The 18,449-nt window shown below is 35.4% G+C and overlaps 2 protein-coding genes and 2 pseudogenes across 2 annotated transcripts; 2 read left to right on the forward strand and 2 right to left on the reverse strand.

Moving 5' to 3' along the window:
* The first annotated feature begins 1,133 nt into the window (after nucleotides 1-1,133).
* LOC100735071 (olfactory receptor 51G2-like) lies at nucleotides 1,134-2,075 on the forward strand. The gene is given in 1 exon segment (XM_013147606.1): nucleotides 1,134-2,075. A coding segment is annotated over 1 exon segment (942 nt).
* Nucleotides 2,076-4,893: 2,818 nt separating this feature from the next.
* LOC100720597 (olfactory receptor 51A7-like) lies at nucleotides 4,894-5,828 on the reverse strand (annotated as a pseudogene).
* Nucleotides 5,829-17,074: 11,246 nt separating this feature from the next.
* On the reverse strand, nucleotides 17,075-17,296 carry LOC111753400 (ubiquitin-fold modifier 1-like). Its single transcript, XM_063255663.1, has one exon. It carries the CDS (start codon nucleotides 17,294-17,296, stop codon nucleotides 17,075-17,077), a length of 222 nt encoding a protein of 73 aa, XP_063111733.1.
* Nucleotides 17,297-17,531: 235 nt separating this feature from the next.
* LOC106026608 (olfactory receptor 51A7-like) lies at nucleotides 17,532-18,449 on the forward strand (annotated as a pseudogene).

Consider the following 18,449-nt stretch of genomic DNA (forward strand, 5'->3'; position numbering starts at 1 on the left):
CTTAAGATTGAGGCTGTGGTCATACCAATAGTACCCCAGTCTCGTCTGCCACCTAGATAGCATAACAGCTGGATTCCTGGGCTTCTGAGGAACATCAGTTATTGCCTGATTAGAGAACTAGGGCTCTGATTTTTACTCCTGCAGTTAGGAAACAGCTTCACAGAGAGCCACTACACAACCTCTATTTCTCTCTGGAGTCAGAGTGAGAAGAGCAGAGTCATAAATCATCTGGAGAAGTCCAGGCTTCCGTGTCAGAATAGCAGGGAAAGACCTATATTGTGGTTTAAAGGTTGTATATAGATGATGAAGTTAAAAAGAAAAACAGAAAATAAAAGTAATGAAAACATATCAAAGATAAAAAAGAGAAAGGAAGACCATATTAAAGAAAAATTGAAACAATAAAGAGGTCAAGTAGAAAGAGGAATGGAAAGAGTGTTTGATGATTTTTTCATAGACTGCAGGCAAAGTTATTACAATGAACTTGAGTAATGAAGAAGTTCCCTTTTCCTACCCAGAAGGAGCAGATGGAGCAATTACTTTAACTCAAGAAGAAAAACTGCTGCGGAGGTCTTCAGTGGTGGAATGCCTGCTGACACACAGTGCCAAGGCAGAGAACCTGTATTTCCTTCCTCCTGTGATCTTCTAGGTGCTGCCCATCAAATCTAATCAAAATCCAAGCCTGGGCATGGTGGCAGACTCCTGAATTCTCACTTACTCAGGAGGCTGAGGCAAGAGAATACGCTGAGTTCTAGATTTGAAGATTAACTTGGACTCAAAAAATATGGGAGTACAGAGCATAAGGGAGCTGGTTTGATGCAGAATTCAGAGCAGAGGAAAAAATATATATCTGATGTAAAATACCCAGTTCAAAAATTTAGCTTTTACAAGTTTCAAAGTCTTAGAAAATCACTTTAAAATTCCATGTATTGTTTCTTGTTGAATTTCTGAGACTATTCCAAAAAAATGTTGAAAGCAAGCATGGCAAGAGTTAATTATCCTCTTGAAGGAGCAGTACAGTACAGGTCTACTTGATTTTAACTTTTTTTCTTTCAGTTGCTATGTGCAATTAATAGTGTTTCCACATTTCATTTCAAGATTTTGGAGGGAATCCAACTTACCCCACCTTTCCATCAATGACACCTGGACCCCTGGCTAACAGCAGCAGTGTGCTTTCCACCTTCCTGTTGAGTGGCATTCCTGGGCTCGAGCACGTGCACATCTGGATCTCCATCCCCTTGTGCTTTATGTACCTGGTTTCCATCCTGGGAAACTGCGCCATTCTCCTCATCATTAAAACAGATTCCTCCCTGCATCAGCCTATGTACCTCTTCCTGTCCATGCTAGCTCTGACTGACCTGGGTCTATCCCTCTGTACCCTCCCAACAGTGCTGAGCATTTTTTGGGTTGGAGCATGAGGTATTGGCCAAGATGCCTGCTTCACCCAGCTCTTCTTCATTCACTGTCTGTCTTTCCTGGAGTCCTCCGTGCTACTGTCCATGGCCTTTGATAGTTTAGTGGCCATTTGTCGCCCCTTGCACTATGCTTCCATTCTTACCAATACAGTCATTGGCAGAATCGGTCTAGCTTCTCTGGGCCGCAGTGTAGTGCTCATTTTCCCCCTGCCTTTTATGCTCAAAAGATTTCCCTACTGTGGCTCCCCAGTGCTATCACACTCCTACTGTCTCCACCAAGAAGTGATGAAATTGGCCTGTGCAGACATCAGGGCCAACAGTATCTATGGCATGTTCGTCATTGTCTCCACAGTGGGTGTAGACTCCCTGCTCATCCTCGTCTCCTATGCCCTCATTCTGCACACTGTGCTATCCATTGCCTCCAGATCGGAGGGACTCAAAGCTCTTAACACTTGTGCTTCCCACATCTGTGCTGTGCTTCTCTTCTACACTCCCATGATTGGCTTGTCAGTCATTCATCGCTTTGGGAAGCAGGCACCTCATCTGGTTCAGGTGGTCATGGGTTTCGTATACCTTCTAGTTCCTCCTGTGATGAACCCTATTGTCTACAGTGTGAAGACTAAGCAGATCCGAGATCGGGTAATCCGTGCCTTTTGTTTCTAAAGAGATCAAGTCTTGGAGATACAGCCTCCTGATGTGTACCCTTAGTTACTTATCTTTATGATATCCTGCATGTGTGAAATAGAGGTGACTTTTTTACTTAATAGACACACAATTCACAATATTGTCACTCTACATCAAGAAATGGAATCTGTTTTTCTCTCCTTTAACTAAAGCTTTGTAATTGCCTAAATAAATTGAAGGTTGTAGAAATAACCCTCTCTTTTGAAACAGGTTTACAAAAGCTGATATATTTTTTGCTCTCTCTTTAGCTCACTTTCTCTTCTCCTCTTCTTTCCTCTCCTTTCTCCAGGATAATCCACCTGTATTTCTGTCCTATTCATTGTTGTTTTTGGAACATGTTACCATATTGTTCCCCAAGTCTAGACAGCATGGGGAAACAACATTCATGTGTTCTACCCAATGAGCCCAGCTAAGGTCTGAGCATTACTGACTCATTAAGAACCACCATCAAGAGGACAAACTTTCACATTATTCTATCTCGTATCTTTACAGCCTTTTTAGTGGTCACTCAGTAATCATTTCTATTCTCAACCACCCAATGTGACTACAAAAGAAAGCCCAAGGAATTAAAGTAATGTTTCAGACTTTGAAGAAGGAGGAAGTGGTCCATCAGCCAAGAAATGCAGTGACTTCTGTAAGCTGGTGAGGTAAGGAAATGGATTGAGTTTTTTGCCTCCAAATGAAACACGGTCATCCCAGCCCATGCTGTGATTAGGTTCCAGTGCTACCCATGTCAGAATTTTAATCTGTAAAACTAGAAAATAATAAATCTGTATTGTTTCAAGCTACTAAATTTAAGATAACTTGTAATTCATCAATAAAACACTAATCCAATACTATTGACAGAAAACACACTATCAACAAAATTTTTGGTGTAATGAACAGCAAGGTGGATTTATATTGTTTAATTAAAATGCTAGGCAGTAAATATTGACAGAAGCAGGGGGCAAGGCAAGTGTTAAATGATGAAAAGGTTTTCTGCATGTCCATAGACTTACAGTTATGATTTGTTATCAAATATAGCTATTGAGGGATTTTTAAGTGTGTGGAATTTACAATTTAGAAAACTGAAATTTTTTGTCTAATTGTGCAGAATGATTGAGAATCACTTAGATGTTCTAAATATAAACAATGTACAGCAATACAAACCAATGGGAGGAAATTGCAGTAGAGACATTTCTTAATACGTTTGCATCTTCACTGTTTTATGGCCAAACCTTATTTAAAACACATTTATTTCCACATCTCCAGTCAAGCATGTGCTGCCACACCCAGATATGCTGTGCATAGGAAGCTGATACTCTTAAACGGACAGAAACTGTATCTATTATGAACATGAGCTAAGATTATTACTATTAACGAAAATGAAAATGGAGAAAGGAGACTTACAGGAGGAGGGAAAGAGAGGTGAAACAGGAAGGGGATTAAAAGAAAATAATAACTAACTGTGTTATGTACAAGTGCCTCCTCCCATTGTGAATGCAAACTTCATGTACTATGAATGTGTACTAATAAAGAAAAATTTAATTTCAAAATGCATATTAGAAGAGCTGTACTTGTTTTTGATTCTGTTTTTGTTTTTATTTTAAAACACAAAAGTATTAAAAATTATGATTCAGAATTACAAAACAAAATAATAACTTGACAATGGTTGATGTATTGCATATTGTTATCTTCAAATTAGTTGTTTATATTACAATATATAGGTATAAAATCAATTATATATATATATATATATATATATATATATATATATATGTATATAAAATCTTTTCCTGTCTTTCTTTTCTCCTTTCCTTCATTCTCAGCCCAATTGTTTTTTCCTTTTGAGCAGTTTCTTTCTCTTTTAATTTCACAATATCTATGGTACATTTTGTATCTTATTTACCTTTCAGTTTTTTACACTAGGGAGACAATACAATGTTTACACATAGGATCCTTATTTTAAAGACACAGGAAACACTATACAATAGAAAATATGAAATTATAATCAGTTTTTAAAATCATTTCTTTGCAATCTAGTGGAACTTGAATTTCTTATAAGTTGCATGTTTATTTGATAACAGCAAAAATAACAATGAAAGCTGAGTGTTTTTGTTGTCTCTCCACCCACCCCTACAGTCAGAGCTTCACAGCAGGATTATTGCATTGTCCCCTAGAGAAGGCTCCTTCTGTCTCCCACATTCAGTCTGTCTTGCTTCTGGTTCCATACACTGCCCTTAAAATCTGATTTATCATACTAGGTGTCTATTTACAGACTCAAATGGATTTCTAATACTTCTTAAATTTGAATTTTTCAAATCTTTTTAGATATTCCAATATCTACTCACTCGATATTTGCCAAATTACATACTCTAGCCCTACCAGAACAGCATCTGACATAGCTGTTGTATGCTCTGCTAATTTCCCCTCCCTTAATAATACAGAGATTAAACATTGCAGAGAGAAGCTTAGTAAATGCTGATAGAATAATACTATCTATATTCTCATACTTTATCCATTGCTCAAATGCTGACTCTGATATAACTGTTCCATCATATGTGAGATTTATTTCATCTCCTCTTAATAGCACCAATTAAACCTCTATAAATTATATCATTTTTCTCCTATTTCTCATTTATTGTTTAAACATTATTTTTAGTTGTATTATAAGTTCTCTGCTCCTGCAGAATTACATTCCACTTTTCCTGCTCCAGTCATCCACTAGATATTGAGAACCACGGCACTGAACACATAACAGAAGCTCTAAGGTACTCATTGCTTGGTAATATAATATTTATACAGTATATTAAAGTTTTTATCTCTCACATATGTTAAGGAACTTCCTCAAGACCTTCTCATGGATTTGTCTAGTTTTTACACAGTACACGATGGAGTTCATCAGAGGTGGAACTAATAAAAACATATCTGCTATGAGGACTGTGACAAGGGGGTTTTTGTGCTTAGCAAAGCAATGGATGGCACCCAGGGTGATGATAGCTACATAGAAGATGAGCACAGCACAGATGTGGGAGACACAGGTGTTTAGGGCCTTCAGCCTCTCCATCAGGGATGCAGTGCTGAGTACAGTCTTCAAGATCGGCACATAAGACACGAAAATAAATGCCAGGCCCAGCATAGTACAGAGAGCAACAAAGAAGCCATACATAAAATTGGTCTTGTTGTCAGAGCAGGCCAGTTTCATGATATCCTGAAGACAGTATGAATGAGAAAGGAAATTCTTTTGTCAATATATTAATCTGCTTAGAGTAAAAGGGAACGGAAGTACTAAAAGGATGTTCCTAATGGCTAAGATTAGTCCCATTTTAGCAACTCTCTTGTTAGTGAGGATAGAACCGTATCTCAGAGGATTGTGGATGGCAAGAAAGCAACCCAAAGACATAATTAGGAGCACAGAGGATTCCATGACAGTAAATCCATGGATGAAGAATTCTTGAGCAAAACAGGTAGTGGGTGAAATTCTGGTTGCATTGAACAAGAAGAACCTCAGCATGGCAGGAAGAGAGGAGAGGGACAAACCCATATCAGAGACAGCCAACATGGCAAGGAATAACACATGGGCTCATGAAGTGAGGGCTCTGTCCTTATGATAAAGATGATGATGCAGTTGCCTGTGATAGCAACGAGGTACATGAGGCAGATGGGGATGGAAATCCACATGTGGGCATAATCCAATCCTGGGATTCGAATCAGAAGGAGAAACTTAATCTCTGAGTTGTTAGGAATCAGCATGAGATAGGGAATATGGACTCATTAGCCAGATCTGAAATCATATCAACAAACAGCAGTTATAATCTTGGGTAAAATTCAGTTTCAAGATAGGGAATTCTTTCATATGTCATGTGCATGAGATTATATGGCATGTTAATTAACTGCAATCTTCCAAACATACCATATATATTTTTAATTGTTTTATTTTTATATACTATATATTGTTAAACACAATCATATTTTCCAACATAACAATTTCATTCCCAAAATTTGTCCTAACTTGGTGGTTTTTCACATTTTTTGATCACATATAGAAAAAATATTAAAGTAAATCTGTTCTCATGGAATTTATAGAGATATCTAGAAGTTTTCTGCAAACAATATTATTTGCCACAAAATTCCTGAATTGCATGGATGAAAATTGCAAATAATAATCTGAAATGATTGTCACTGAAAATACTTGATAAAGATTGGTTCATGAAAATAAATTCATGAACCTATTCCTCTTAAATCTAAGGAGAAGTAAGTTATTATCATACACACATCTCAGAAGAAAAAATACATGCATTCTATCAAGGATTGTATAAAAATTAACTGAATGTTGTTGTGTGCATGCTTGCCACTTCTTTTTGAGTTTCAAGTTATTTAACCTATATGAACATCATTTTTGATTTGCAAAATTAATATAATTTCAGATTTTGATGTTTATGGATATTTACAGTGTCAAACAGATGTAAATGTATCATTACAAACCAATATCTATAAATATTAATATTGATTATGCAAAGTTACTAACAGAATGTATGATAGCACCAAACCAGTGAATACACTCTTCTAAGGTAGATATCCTTATTTCTTCATGTATCTACTCTTGCATTATATGTGACATTTCCAAAGTTAGGCACTTACTTTTCCAAGGTACAATTTAAAGCTGTATTGTAGTATGATATGCATGTTCATTTTATCCATCTAGATTGGGTTACTATTTTATTGCTTATCACTATGACCACATTTTTAAAGAAATTATAAATGTAAAAAAATCTAAGCCACTCAATTTTCTTTTGAAATGCAAACATTAAAAATCACCCACATGGTAAATTAAACAAGATTTTACATTTAGAATTTATATTTTTAAAAGCACACTTTTTATATTTTCAGAGACAGGACATGCATCCTTGGAACTTCTATCTATGGTTTCAGGCTTCAATACGACCCAATGTTGAATAAACAGCATAAATTACCAGAAATACAAAAACCTAACCAACACAAACTTTCTCCATATTGAGTATGACTTCTGTATAGACTCATAAATAAAGAAATAAGAATTAGGGCTGGGGATTTAGCTCAGCGGCATAAGCGCCTGACTTGCAAGCAGGCAGTCGTGAGTTCAATCCCTGGTACCCATAAAAAGGAAAAAGACCAAAAAAAAAAAAAAAAAAATAAAAAAGAAAGAAAGAAAGAATTATAAAATTAATAATGTCAATTTTTTTCTAAATCCATTTTTTCCAGGACAAAAAGAAAAAATAAAGAAGTAGAAGAAAAAACAACTACAACAAAATTTCAAAACACATGAGTCCGGGGCAACAATGAAACATACACTGCACATTGTCATCCCCAACTCATTCATCCAGAGTGAAGACATCTGCATTCAATTGTCCACATAATACCAGCACAAATCCTTTCTTTAGTGAGCTCAGAGAAATCAGTAGTGTAACTATCTTAACTCACTTTATATGTGTATTCTTATATATATATATATATGTATATATATATACTCGTTTTTCCTTTCAGTTTCTCACATGAATTAAACAATACTATATTTAGATGTGTGTCTCATTTATTTCACTAATGAGTACGTTCTGAAGTTGCATCCATTTACCTATAAAAGTCAATTTTTTAAAAATAGGAAAAAATGTAAAAGATAAAGGAAATTCCATGGAAGACTAGAGCTACTAGGACTTGTTAACTTCATTGTATAAGTTTTAAATTACAAAGTACAGCAGAAAAAAAATCATGTTTTCCATAGCAAATATGGAACGTTTGAAATTAACTTCTTTCCTCCCAACTGAAATCTTTGAATACGAGTTAATATTATATTTTGTAAATCTCTGGAGGATAAGTATGGCAAATATTGTGACAAGCATCCCTGAATTGATAGATTTTACCTTTCCTAAGTAATACTTACTGAAAAAAAAAATTCAATAGCCTATAAATGGAGCTTCATCTGTTAAACTAAAAAAAAAAAAAAAATCATTGGCATTTTGATCCTCTTAATCATTTCCCACTACATAATTTCAAACTCAGGGCAAGTATATTTTGAAGGGGACAGCTGATCTTTCTACTTAATTTGCAGATCATGCCATCTACCCATGCACGCACCCCCCCACACACACAAGCACCCTAAAGTCACTTCCTCTTCTACATTATATTCATCTATTAAGATATAGGTAGCATAACAAAACTTCATGTTTCCAAAGAAATTTATAGCTCCCTAAACTTACCTGAACCAGATGCCCTAGTCCTTGAAGGAAAACATCTCCGCTTCATCTAAATGCTATTTACTTCTGTTTTCCTTTGATGGCAGACCTCTGAGAATTAAAAAGAAAAACTCTTGTGGGAACTTCCAGTAAGTTTATACAGAACAGATCTGGCCTAGAACATCAACTCTTTGGTATCCTGACTCCCCTGGAAGTTAACAGACAAATTGTAGGGCAATGGTAAACAGTAGACTTCATGAGAAAGTTTGATATGGTTTTCAAACATGTTGAGAAATATAGTTAATACAATAGGCTAAATGTAATTAAATCATTTCAGACTCAATTCCCACCCACTGCACTTAACTTTTCTTTACCTCAATATAATCATTTGAATAATGGAGACAGAGATATGTGAGTGTCAAATATTCATAAAAGTTCTTACAGACCATAAAGCTGTTTACCAGTGATTCTTGTAGTCTATTTTATACAAATGTTATCTAATGAACATTGAAATAAACATTATTATTTATTTTTATAAGAAGATAGAATGGCACCTATAAAAAGCAAAAGAAATTAACTGACAATCTTCTCAGAACAACAGCATACACTTATCTTAGTAAGTAAGAAATGAAGAATTTACTCACAATGACAAAAATATCTATGAAGAATCAACAGTTAACATCATAATTTGATGATGAGAAATGCAAAGCTTTTCACTGATACCAGGCACCAGATAAGGATGTTCTCTATTTCCACATAAAAGAAAATAAACTGATTGACAACAAAAATAAAATTGTATTGTTTTCAATTGACATGATTGTCCATGTAGAAAACCAAGAAGAATAAACAAATTCCTAAAACTAATCATGGGTTACTACAAGGTTTTATCTTACAAGCTTAATATACAAAAACCAACTTTTTTGTGTGTCAGCAATGAACAAATGAAATATAAAATATAAAACACTACATCATTCACATTGTTCCCTCAGGACTTACACAATATATGCATAAACCTAACAAACTATGCACAAGATTTACATGATAAAAACCATAAAATTCTGATGCAGTAAATAAAAAACAGATTTGTCTATTACAGAATCAGAAGATTGAATTTTGTTAAGATGTCATTTTTCCTAATTTCTTCAATAGATACAATAAAATTCAAATTAAAGTCTCAGCAACTATTTTGAGAAAAATTAAAAAATGATTCTAATGTTTAAACACGAAGACCATAAGCTCAGAATAGCCAACATAATTCTCAATAGAGAAGAAAACATTTGGAGAACTAATCCTTGTCAAATTCAGAATTACCATAAACCTTCAGTAACCATGACAGGTTGCTACTGGCTAAAGGATAAAGAAGGTGACCAAAGGAAAGGAGCAGGCCTACATGAATACAGTCATTTGCTCTTTACCAAAAGATCAAAGACAAAACAGTGGAAAAGAAAAGTCTTCAATAAACGGTGCTGTAAAAACTGGACATCCACATGATAAACAAACAAATGAAAATGCAAAACGACACTGAGGATAGACATTGTACTTTCCACGAAAATTAAAGTGGAATCACAAAAATAAATATAAAACATAAAACTAAAAACATCCTAGAAGATAGCATATGGAGTCTAAATTTAGTGATGAACTTTTAGATAAAGCATCAAAACAAAATCCGTGAAAGAACAGTAAATTGGATTACATTTAAATTTGATTTTTCTCCTGTGAATATCAAGCAGAGAATCAAAAAGCAAGCCATGAATTGCTTTACAGATTTTGCTTCCAACCTGTGAGATTTGCTATGGAAAGATTTGCTATAGCTATGCTTTGTTGAGGACATAATATCACTTCTGTACTTTTTCTTTGAGGCAGTGCCTCACTCAGTTGCCCAGCCTGCCCTTGAAATCCTGAAGCCTTCTGCCTCAGCCTCCCAAATGGCTTGGTGTTACACACACACACTCTAATCATCACATGCTATTTTTCATGCTTGAAAGTTGGATATGCATGAAGTGCAGGCAGCATGTGCATGAACTGAAGTATCTTGAGGATCTTAGCAAGACGAGGTGCCCAGAGGTAGAAGAGGGTAGAGATAAAAACACAAACTCAAAGACCCACAGCATTAGTTAAACTTTTAGTGACCCAATGATATAGGAAATACTAAAGCCATCTTTCTGAAAACAAATTCACACATTTTTAACCTTTTATCATCAAAAGGAAGCAGAATGATTAGTAGCCTATTGGGTTTCTGGAGGTAGTACAGTCCAAACTTGAAATACTAAGCCAACCTAAGAAAGAGTAATATTCTGTCTAAGTCAAACTGGGGACAACAGTATAATTGGAAATTCACAAGAAGATGAGTCAGATTCCATAGATGTGAATGAACCACTCGTGTAACAGTGCCTTTCCTCAGCTCATACCTGTTGCCACATGAATCAATTCTTAAGACCAGCTGATGGAGAAGAAAAAGGTCAAGCTATTTTCTGGATAGACAAACTTGGTATCCTGGAAACAAACAGTAGGTATGGTATTGATCCTTTATAGTGTAGCTATGAAAGATGACATTTAGAAGATCTTACCTTAATTGGAAGATCTTCATTTGATGGATCTGGTTATCTTTTGGTACACAAAATAAATGGCCCAATGTATAAATATACACAAAAGAAACTCATTGGCAAATAAAGGGCTGATCGGCCAGTCTCCTGCAAAGAGAAAGGAAAATCTTCAAGCACTGGGACAAGGAGAAACAAAATGGCACCGGTATGGTTCTACAGAAGTAAGAAAAAATTCAAAGATCATTACATTGTGGATCATTATTCATCAAATTCTATACAACATGGAGCAGAGCTAAACTAGCAAGTAACCAGAATGGATCTGGCAATTGGTATCAGCTATTTTCTGCCATAAGGCATCTCTGTGCTAGGGCAATGGACGCTTGAAGAGAACAGCCACAGAGGCAAAGATAGATTCTCTTCATGGACCCAAAGAATAGATTCTCACTCAACAAGGATGAGTGAAGTTTCATTCCTACTATATATAAAATCAGCACTATATGAAATCAACTCCAGTGCCCTTATGTAATATTACCCTTTAAGCAGAGAATAGCCACTTGATAGACTATTATTCTACCATAGAAGAGGAGCAAATCTACTTCATGAGAGTGGATTGATATGGTGGATATGGGTTTGTTTTTCTATTGTCCCTAGTAAGTTTCATACCCCAGCCTTTTTAGAGAATTCAGTCCACCATTATAAGCTCTCATGCTACATCACTTCATATGTTGAAAAATTTAGAACAAATAATTGAACAAGAGACATATGACTAAAGTCCTATCACACACTGTGCTAGATAGCTGCAGAATGTATTTCTAATTCCTTGACTGTGAGAAACAAAGAAATGTAAATTTAAAGTAATATACCAACCTATTTGAGTCAAATCATTTCTTATCATTGTCAACAACCTTTCCTAATCTCTGCAGTGGGTTGACTCTGAGGATCTCACTTCTCCAAAAATTTCTGTCCATTCTGATCTGACCCTTTTTTGGCCTATGGAAACCAATGACTTAAAACTATGGTTTTAAACAAGGCTTCATTCTGGAGCTTTCCAGATCTCTTGATAAAAATTATTTGTTTACCAAGGATAACTAGTCTTGAGGAATTGATACCTCATGAGAGCAAAACTCAGGGGACTCTTCAAGAAATCTGTGGTCTACAGATTTAAGTCTTGGCCAGCAGCTGTATCACAATATAGCTGAGAAGGTTCTAGCCTAAACACAGTTCTGTTTCCCTGTTGGGTTAAATGGTAAGTGAAATGGATCATACTATTTTCCTTTATTGTGGCTTTAACTCCTAAAGTGTACCTGATATATGAATGTTGTAAGAGCTGAGAATAATATAGGTCTGTAAATAAGGATGATTTTAACAGAAGCTTCAAATTTTGGTGTAGGAATAGCTTAGATGTAAAAAGAAACAAAATTTAAAAGCATGCTGAGTGAAAGGAGATTATCTTGGAGTTGTTTGCTGACAATAGGAACATTTAACTTACAGACTCAGCTCTGAAAATTTAAAAGGAACTACATCTTTTAGCCATTCTTTGGCACTGACACTGTTCACCTATTATCATCTCAGAAACCATCCATTCTTAATTCACCGTTAGAAAAAAATAAAAGTTAGACTCAGGTCTTTGCACATGATAGGGATTAGGAAACAGCAACCCATCCGGCAGAAGAGTAAACCTCATCTCCCTAAGCAAGGAAGAGAAAAGCAGGCATCTCACTTCCAGAGCTGAGCTCCAGAATAACAGTCTCAGTCACGAGACAAAAATGAGAAGAAAAGCCTCAGTCTTGGAAGAAAAGGCAGTTAAATGATATGATGGTTTAAAGATACAGGATGAAGAACTTTAGAATAAGAAAAAGAGAAAAACCCAGATACACCAAATGAGTTGTACATATTTGGAAAGCGTGTAACAGAAGATAGGGTATAAGTATTACTTGGCATTCAGCAGAGCAGTGGGACAGACCCAGATTTTAATTCCAGTTTCTCATCTACTAGTTATTTATCTTTTTCTTAATTTAAAAACAAAGTTAACCATTGTAGCTTCCTCATAAGGATGCTCTGAAAATTAAGTCAAACTATTAATATAGAAATATAAGGTATCATCTAAGAGAGAACATTCTTAAATTTTAACTTTTTTATTTTAAAAGATTTAGATAAAAAGGATATAACAAAACATCAGAACAGAACAATTTAAGCAACATAGTGTTTCACCACAAGACAACCGCACATAACAGTAGCTATTATAGTGTCTCATGCCTTGAAATATTTGAGTATACCTTCACACACTATAGTACCAAATATAACAACATTCAAGAAAGTATTACAGGGTATTTACAACCAACTAACACAAAATGGACAATGGTTACTATATTATCTCCTTGTCTATAAAAAATTTGTTCATAGTATCACATATAATAAAATCCAATAAGATACAACATGATAAAACCGATGGAGGCAGAAGAACAATTGTTAGAAGTCAAATTTGTTTTTCTCTCAAGAAAATCAATTTATTTAAAAAATACTTGAATACTGTAGCTGTGTAAGGCATTGACTTAAATGCCTTTTGATTATAACTATAGCTAATAGGAAGTTTATTGTGGTTCAGATTGATGTAGGTTGATGCAGCCAACTTATCATTCATCTTCACAGTAATTCTCCTATTTTATAATCTGCTTTTTAGCAATAAGCCAAGAGTCCTCAGTTAAATCTATATTTTTAAGAGTTCTTCATGTAATTTTTTGCTTCCCATTTTTAAAATATATCTCATCTCTTTTTCTATCGTCACCTTGCTAAGATCCAAAACATCTTTTATCTTCCTCACATACTGATTTGACTAAGCAGATGTTAATAACATACTTTTGCTTTTACTGGTTCAAGTTTGGCTTCATATATTGGATTTATTACTGTCAATCTCTACTGCCTTTTATCCTACACATTTTGTGCAATTTTATCAAAAACAGGCTTGAAAATGACTTTATTTATATATGTATTTGTTCCAAGTAGTATCTGTAAAGTCTGAGTACAATATTGGGATCGTATTTTTACATGTATATCATTTGTTATATTCAAATTCAAGTGCTTCAATATCTTATAAATAATACTCTTCTAACCAATGCTATCCCTAAGGAAAACACTGATCACCCCTTCAAAGAAAGAAAATAATTCTAAAGATAAATTCACTTAAATGAAAATTTAGTTTCATATGATTGTTAATAATGTTTGAATGGATACCATTTGGCAGGAATTGTCCTTTGAGATAAAAATATCATGATCCCTATGATACAGGCTCTTTTTAATGAGTTCATTGTCTACAGTGGAAGTAGACATGTAAACACATGGTCATAGAAGTTCTTTAACATAATTGCAGTGAAATATATTACAGTAATAGTACACAAACCCTGCTTGTAGTGATCTCATGGGAAGACGTCTAAGAACAAGCTGCTGCTAAGTATCCTTGCTGAGAATTGTTAATGACCAATAACTGTCCTAAAGGACCTCTGCACTCTAGAAGTAACAGAGTGGTTAAATTTCAGATCATGGTATTGCTACTGCAGACATGAGATCCTCTAGAACAGAGAATTTGTTCTTAATGAGTCATAAAGACTCATCAAATAAAAAGTTTGTGGCCTTGTTCTCATTCATCAAGTCCTCTGCCAAAGTCCAATCTCTGAAAGAAATTCTGATATTCTTTTGCCAAGCAAGAGAAATTTGAAACTTTTAAGCATACATACACACATGCACACAAATATTATATATATATATATATATATATATATATATATATATATTAATATTATATTATATTTTTTATATACTGGGACCAAACTCAGGACCTCTTCCTTGAAAGGCAGTCTCTACTACTGAGCTATATCCTCCACCCTACTTATCCTATCTTAATGACTCATTACCATTGATAAATTTAATTCAACAAATGAAAAAAGTGTCAAACATTCATGGTTGGGCTGGAGACCTAGCTCAGAGGTGGAAGCATCTGTCTGGCAAGTGTTAGGTAGTGAGTTGAATCCCAGATTAAAAAAAAAAAAATCATGTTAACTGAATCACCTATGAACACTCTCCATAACTCTGTGACTTCTACTTATGGTATCAAGGGAGAATTAGGGTCCAGAAATAGCAGCACTGCTCATCACAAGAATAGCATATATATAAACTTGATGCCCATCTTTGTTAGGCTGTATTTCAGTTGACCGGGCTACATTAAACCTATGATAATATATGTTGTACTACATATATTATTCTGTCACATATAATATGTGTTATATGTTACATATAGCAAATATATTCTGTAATATGCTGTCCTACAACAAAGAGGAAATTTCATAGTCTGTTTGACATATATTGTTGACCATACAATAATGACATTTTCTAGACTGCTTCCTTGGCAAATCATTGGTGTAAAATTAGCTTTAGAATCTCAAGGCCTTGACTGAAAACCATTTGAATTGGAAGATTAGAAATTCAAGAAAACGCTCACTGATCTCTTAAAGTACTATGCTTCCTGAAGTTGCCTTTGAAAAAACCTAGACTCACTTCGACCAGACAAAAGGAGTCACTCTATTGTTCATTCTGATTGCATATACTTTGTCATTGACTGGGGTGGAGAGGAACAAAGATCTATAAAAGAGAATCGATTTAAAATTAGTGCTCTTTATGTGGGCTTTTTTCTAAGTTGAGGGCTAAAAATGTCATAGGACTGGTCAAGACAATTCTTATAATATTAGATCTTGTCTATTCTCCTTGCCTGTAAGCATTATTCGACTCTACATTCTGTTTAGCAGGAATGTCACATTACTCTTTTTGTCTTAGAGTCTTTATTCATGAATAAACCGGGTATTACTCATTGAATGCCTACATTTCCAGCTCTAAAAAGAAATAGACAGACAAAAGCCATGCTTTAGAATTTACTCTTTATAGTACAGTAGGCCAAACACTGATTCCGAACCACTGTGAGGCTTCAATTCCCCTTTAAACTGTGGACACATACTGATCTCCTCTGTAAGCAACAACACAGTCTTTTGTTATGGACATCATTTTTTGAATACTCTGATTGGCCCTTTTAAGTCTGTGTGTGGTCAGGAAATATACTTTGCTTTCTCAGACTACGTCAGTATTTTGCTTTCCATTTTACTTTTTCTCACACACTCTGCCCACTTCTGACCCACCTGCTGACATTCTCGGTGAACAGTTTTCTGCAGCCCTTTACTGTGGTCCATGCTGCTCACTCCTCTTTGCCACAGCCTGATCATCTGGGCTTTCCCACCTTCCCTCCTGGCTTGTTAGCACTTGGGTGACTAATATTAGTGCTTCCTCAGTAAATATAATTCATTAGCATTTCTAAACAATAATTCCTTTAGCTTTGTGGTGAACTTCAAGTTTTCACTATAACAATATTCTTTCAGAATGGGCTTCAGAAATAATATACTCAGTCATTTCTCAGAGGTTTTATCATAAAAATATGGCATTAAGAAACTGATAAAGAGACATAACGCTAAAGAAATGCATACCTCAGCAAAGGATGCTTCTACTGTGTTGTACGCTACCATTCACCATGACAACTACTACATTCTGTGAGAACACTGTTACAACTACTTGATATGTGGCATTAGTTTATGCTTAGACCAAGAAATAAATATTTGGTTCTTTGATGTTGAATGAAAATTTATAAGACTTTGAAAACATAAATATAAATGACAAAGTTTATCATTCATTGATACATCTGTTACATTTATCATAAAATATATATTTAAGAATCAAAGTATATATGAGTGTATAAGATTCCATCAAGCAAACTGCCATCTATAATTCATATTTGAATCTTCATTTTTAAATGAAAGATGATTATGTAACACTTAGGAAATTTTAATTTTTCAAATATACTCAGAAAAATTCTAAGAACTACCCTCCACGTAAAAAGTAGTTGCCTAATTTATTTGGAACAAATGGAGTCCTTACTTGTGTTCTGAGGCAGCAGCCGACCACGATGGTGGTTGGACGTCCTGTGTTGGTGACACTTTCCAATCATAACCACTTCCTCTTCACACGAAGAATATGAGAAAGAGGAAATGATAGTCAACTTTTATTGTTTCATTGACTCATAGTGTTTCATTTAATGTTAAACACCTGGTTTCACTTTTATGACCAAAATAAAAATAGCACTTCTTTCTGAAAGTCAATCATATGTGCTCAGTAGCAGATATTAGCAACTTCCAACACAGTCGCTTGGGATAATTCACAGTTCTGAGCCATGCTCTAGGAAAACATTTCCTGCAGTAATTGCAGGATTTATTCCTAATCTAGGTTGGAAAATAATTTTGCTTATTACTGTAGGAATCTTAAATTCTGCTTCAAACCTTAAGATCAACATGAGCAATATACCTTCAAGAACACTGAATACGTTATATGGCAACTGCATATCAGACATCAACATAATCTTAAAGGAAACTTTCAACATGGTGGATCAGGTCTCAAGAGACTTAGCACCCTAATCTGACCTTCTTGCCTACTTTTTTGGCAAATGAAGAAGCACTGTGTTGCTTACTTCCTTAACAAATACAAAAGCATTCTTTTATTTCATGGCATTGAAATTGTTCAAAATTGTACTTTATTTCTCTGGGAAAAAAACATGCTAAAAGCAAGGGAATAAACACTTTCACCAAGTGTCCTAAATACTTTGGAACTGATCCATCATGCACATTCTCAATTCTTCCGCCATTGAGATCACCACTTTCTTCTTGATTGGAATCCCGGGTCTGGAACATGTTCACGGATGGCTCTCCCTTCCCATCTGCCTCATGTACCTGGTGGCCATCCTGGGAAACTGCACCATCCTGCTTGTGATTGGGACCGCACTCTCACTCCACGCAATAATGTAGTATTTCCTTTCTGTGTTGGCTGTTTCTAACGTAGGTCTGTCCCTTTCTTCCCTTGCTACTATGCCGTGGATTTTTGTGTTCAATGCCACAGGAATCTCCCCAAAAGCCTGCAGTGTACAAGAGTTTTTATCCATGGATTCACACATATGGAGTCCTTAGTGCTCCTAGTCATGTCTTTTGACCGCTTTTTGGCCATACGCAACCCTTTGAGATATAACTCTATTCTGACTAGCACAGGGGTAGCCAAAACAGGGCTGGTATTTCTCATCAAAAGCATACTCTTAGTGCTTCCATTTCCTTTCACTCTAAGAAGATTAACATACTGCAAGAAAAGCCACCTTTCTCACACCTATTGCCTTCATCAGGATGTCATGAAATTGGCCTCTTCTGACAACACAGTACTTTGTTGTCCTGTGCATGATGTCAGACAGTGTGTTCATCGCTGTGTCCTATGTATTCATCCTGAAGACCGTGATAGGAATTGGATCCTATAAGGAGTGGCTCAAAGCTCTCAACACCTGCGCCTCCCACATCTGTGCTGTCCTCATCTTCTATGTGCCATTCATTGCTTTAGCATCCATGCACCGCTTTGTCAAGCACGAGTCTCCACTGGCCATGATCCTCATTGCTGACATATTCTTGCTAGTGCCACCTCTGATGAACCCCATTGTGTACTGTGTGAAAACAAGGGAAATTCGGCAAAAAGTTCTGGGGAAACTGGGTCTAAAGTAG

This window comes from Cavia porcellus, unplaced genomic scaffold (assembly GCF_034190915.1).
Source record: "Cavia porcellus strain 051 isolate PalLab524CR breed Dunkin Hartley unplaced genomic scaffold, mCavPor4.1 scaffold_9, whole genome shotgun sequence".
Classification (NCBI taxonomy): domain Eukaryota; kingdom Metazoa; phylum Chordata; class Mammalia; order Rodentia; family Caviidae; genus Cavia; species Cavia porcellus.

Bases quoted from the DNA above. Each gene is read 5' to 3' on its own strand.
- LOC111753400 (XM_063255663.1), bottom strand. From the start codon at position 17,296: ATGTTGAAAGTTTCCTTTAAGATTATGTTGATGTCTGATATGCAGTTG.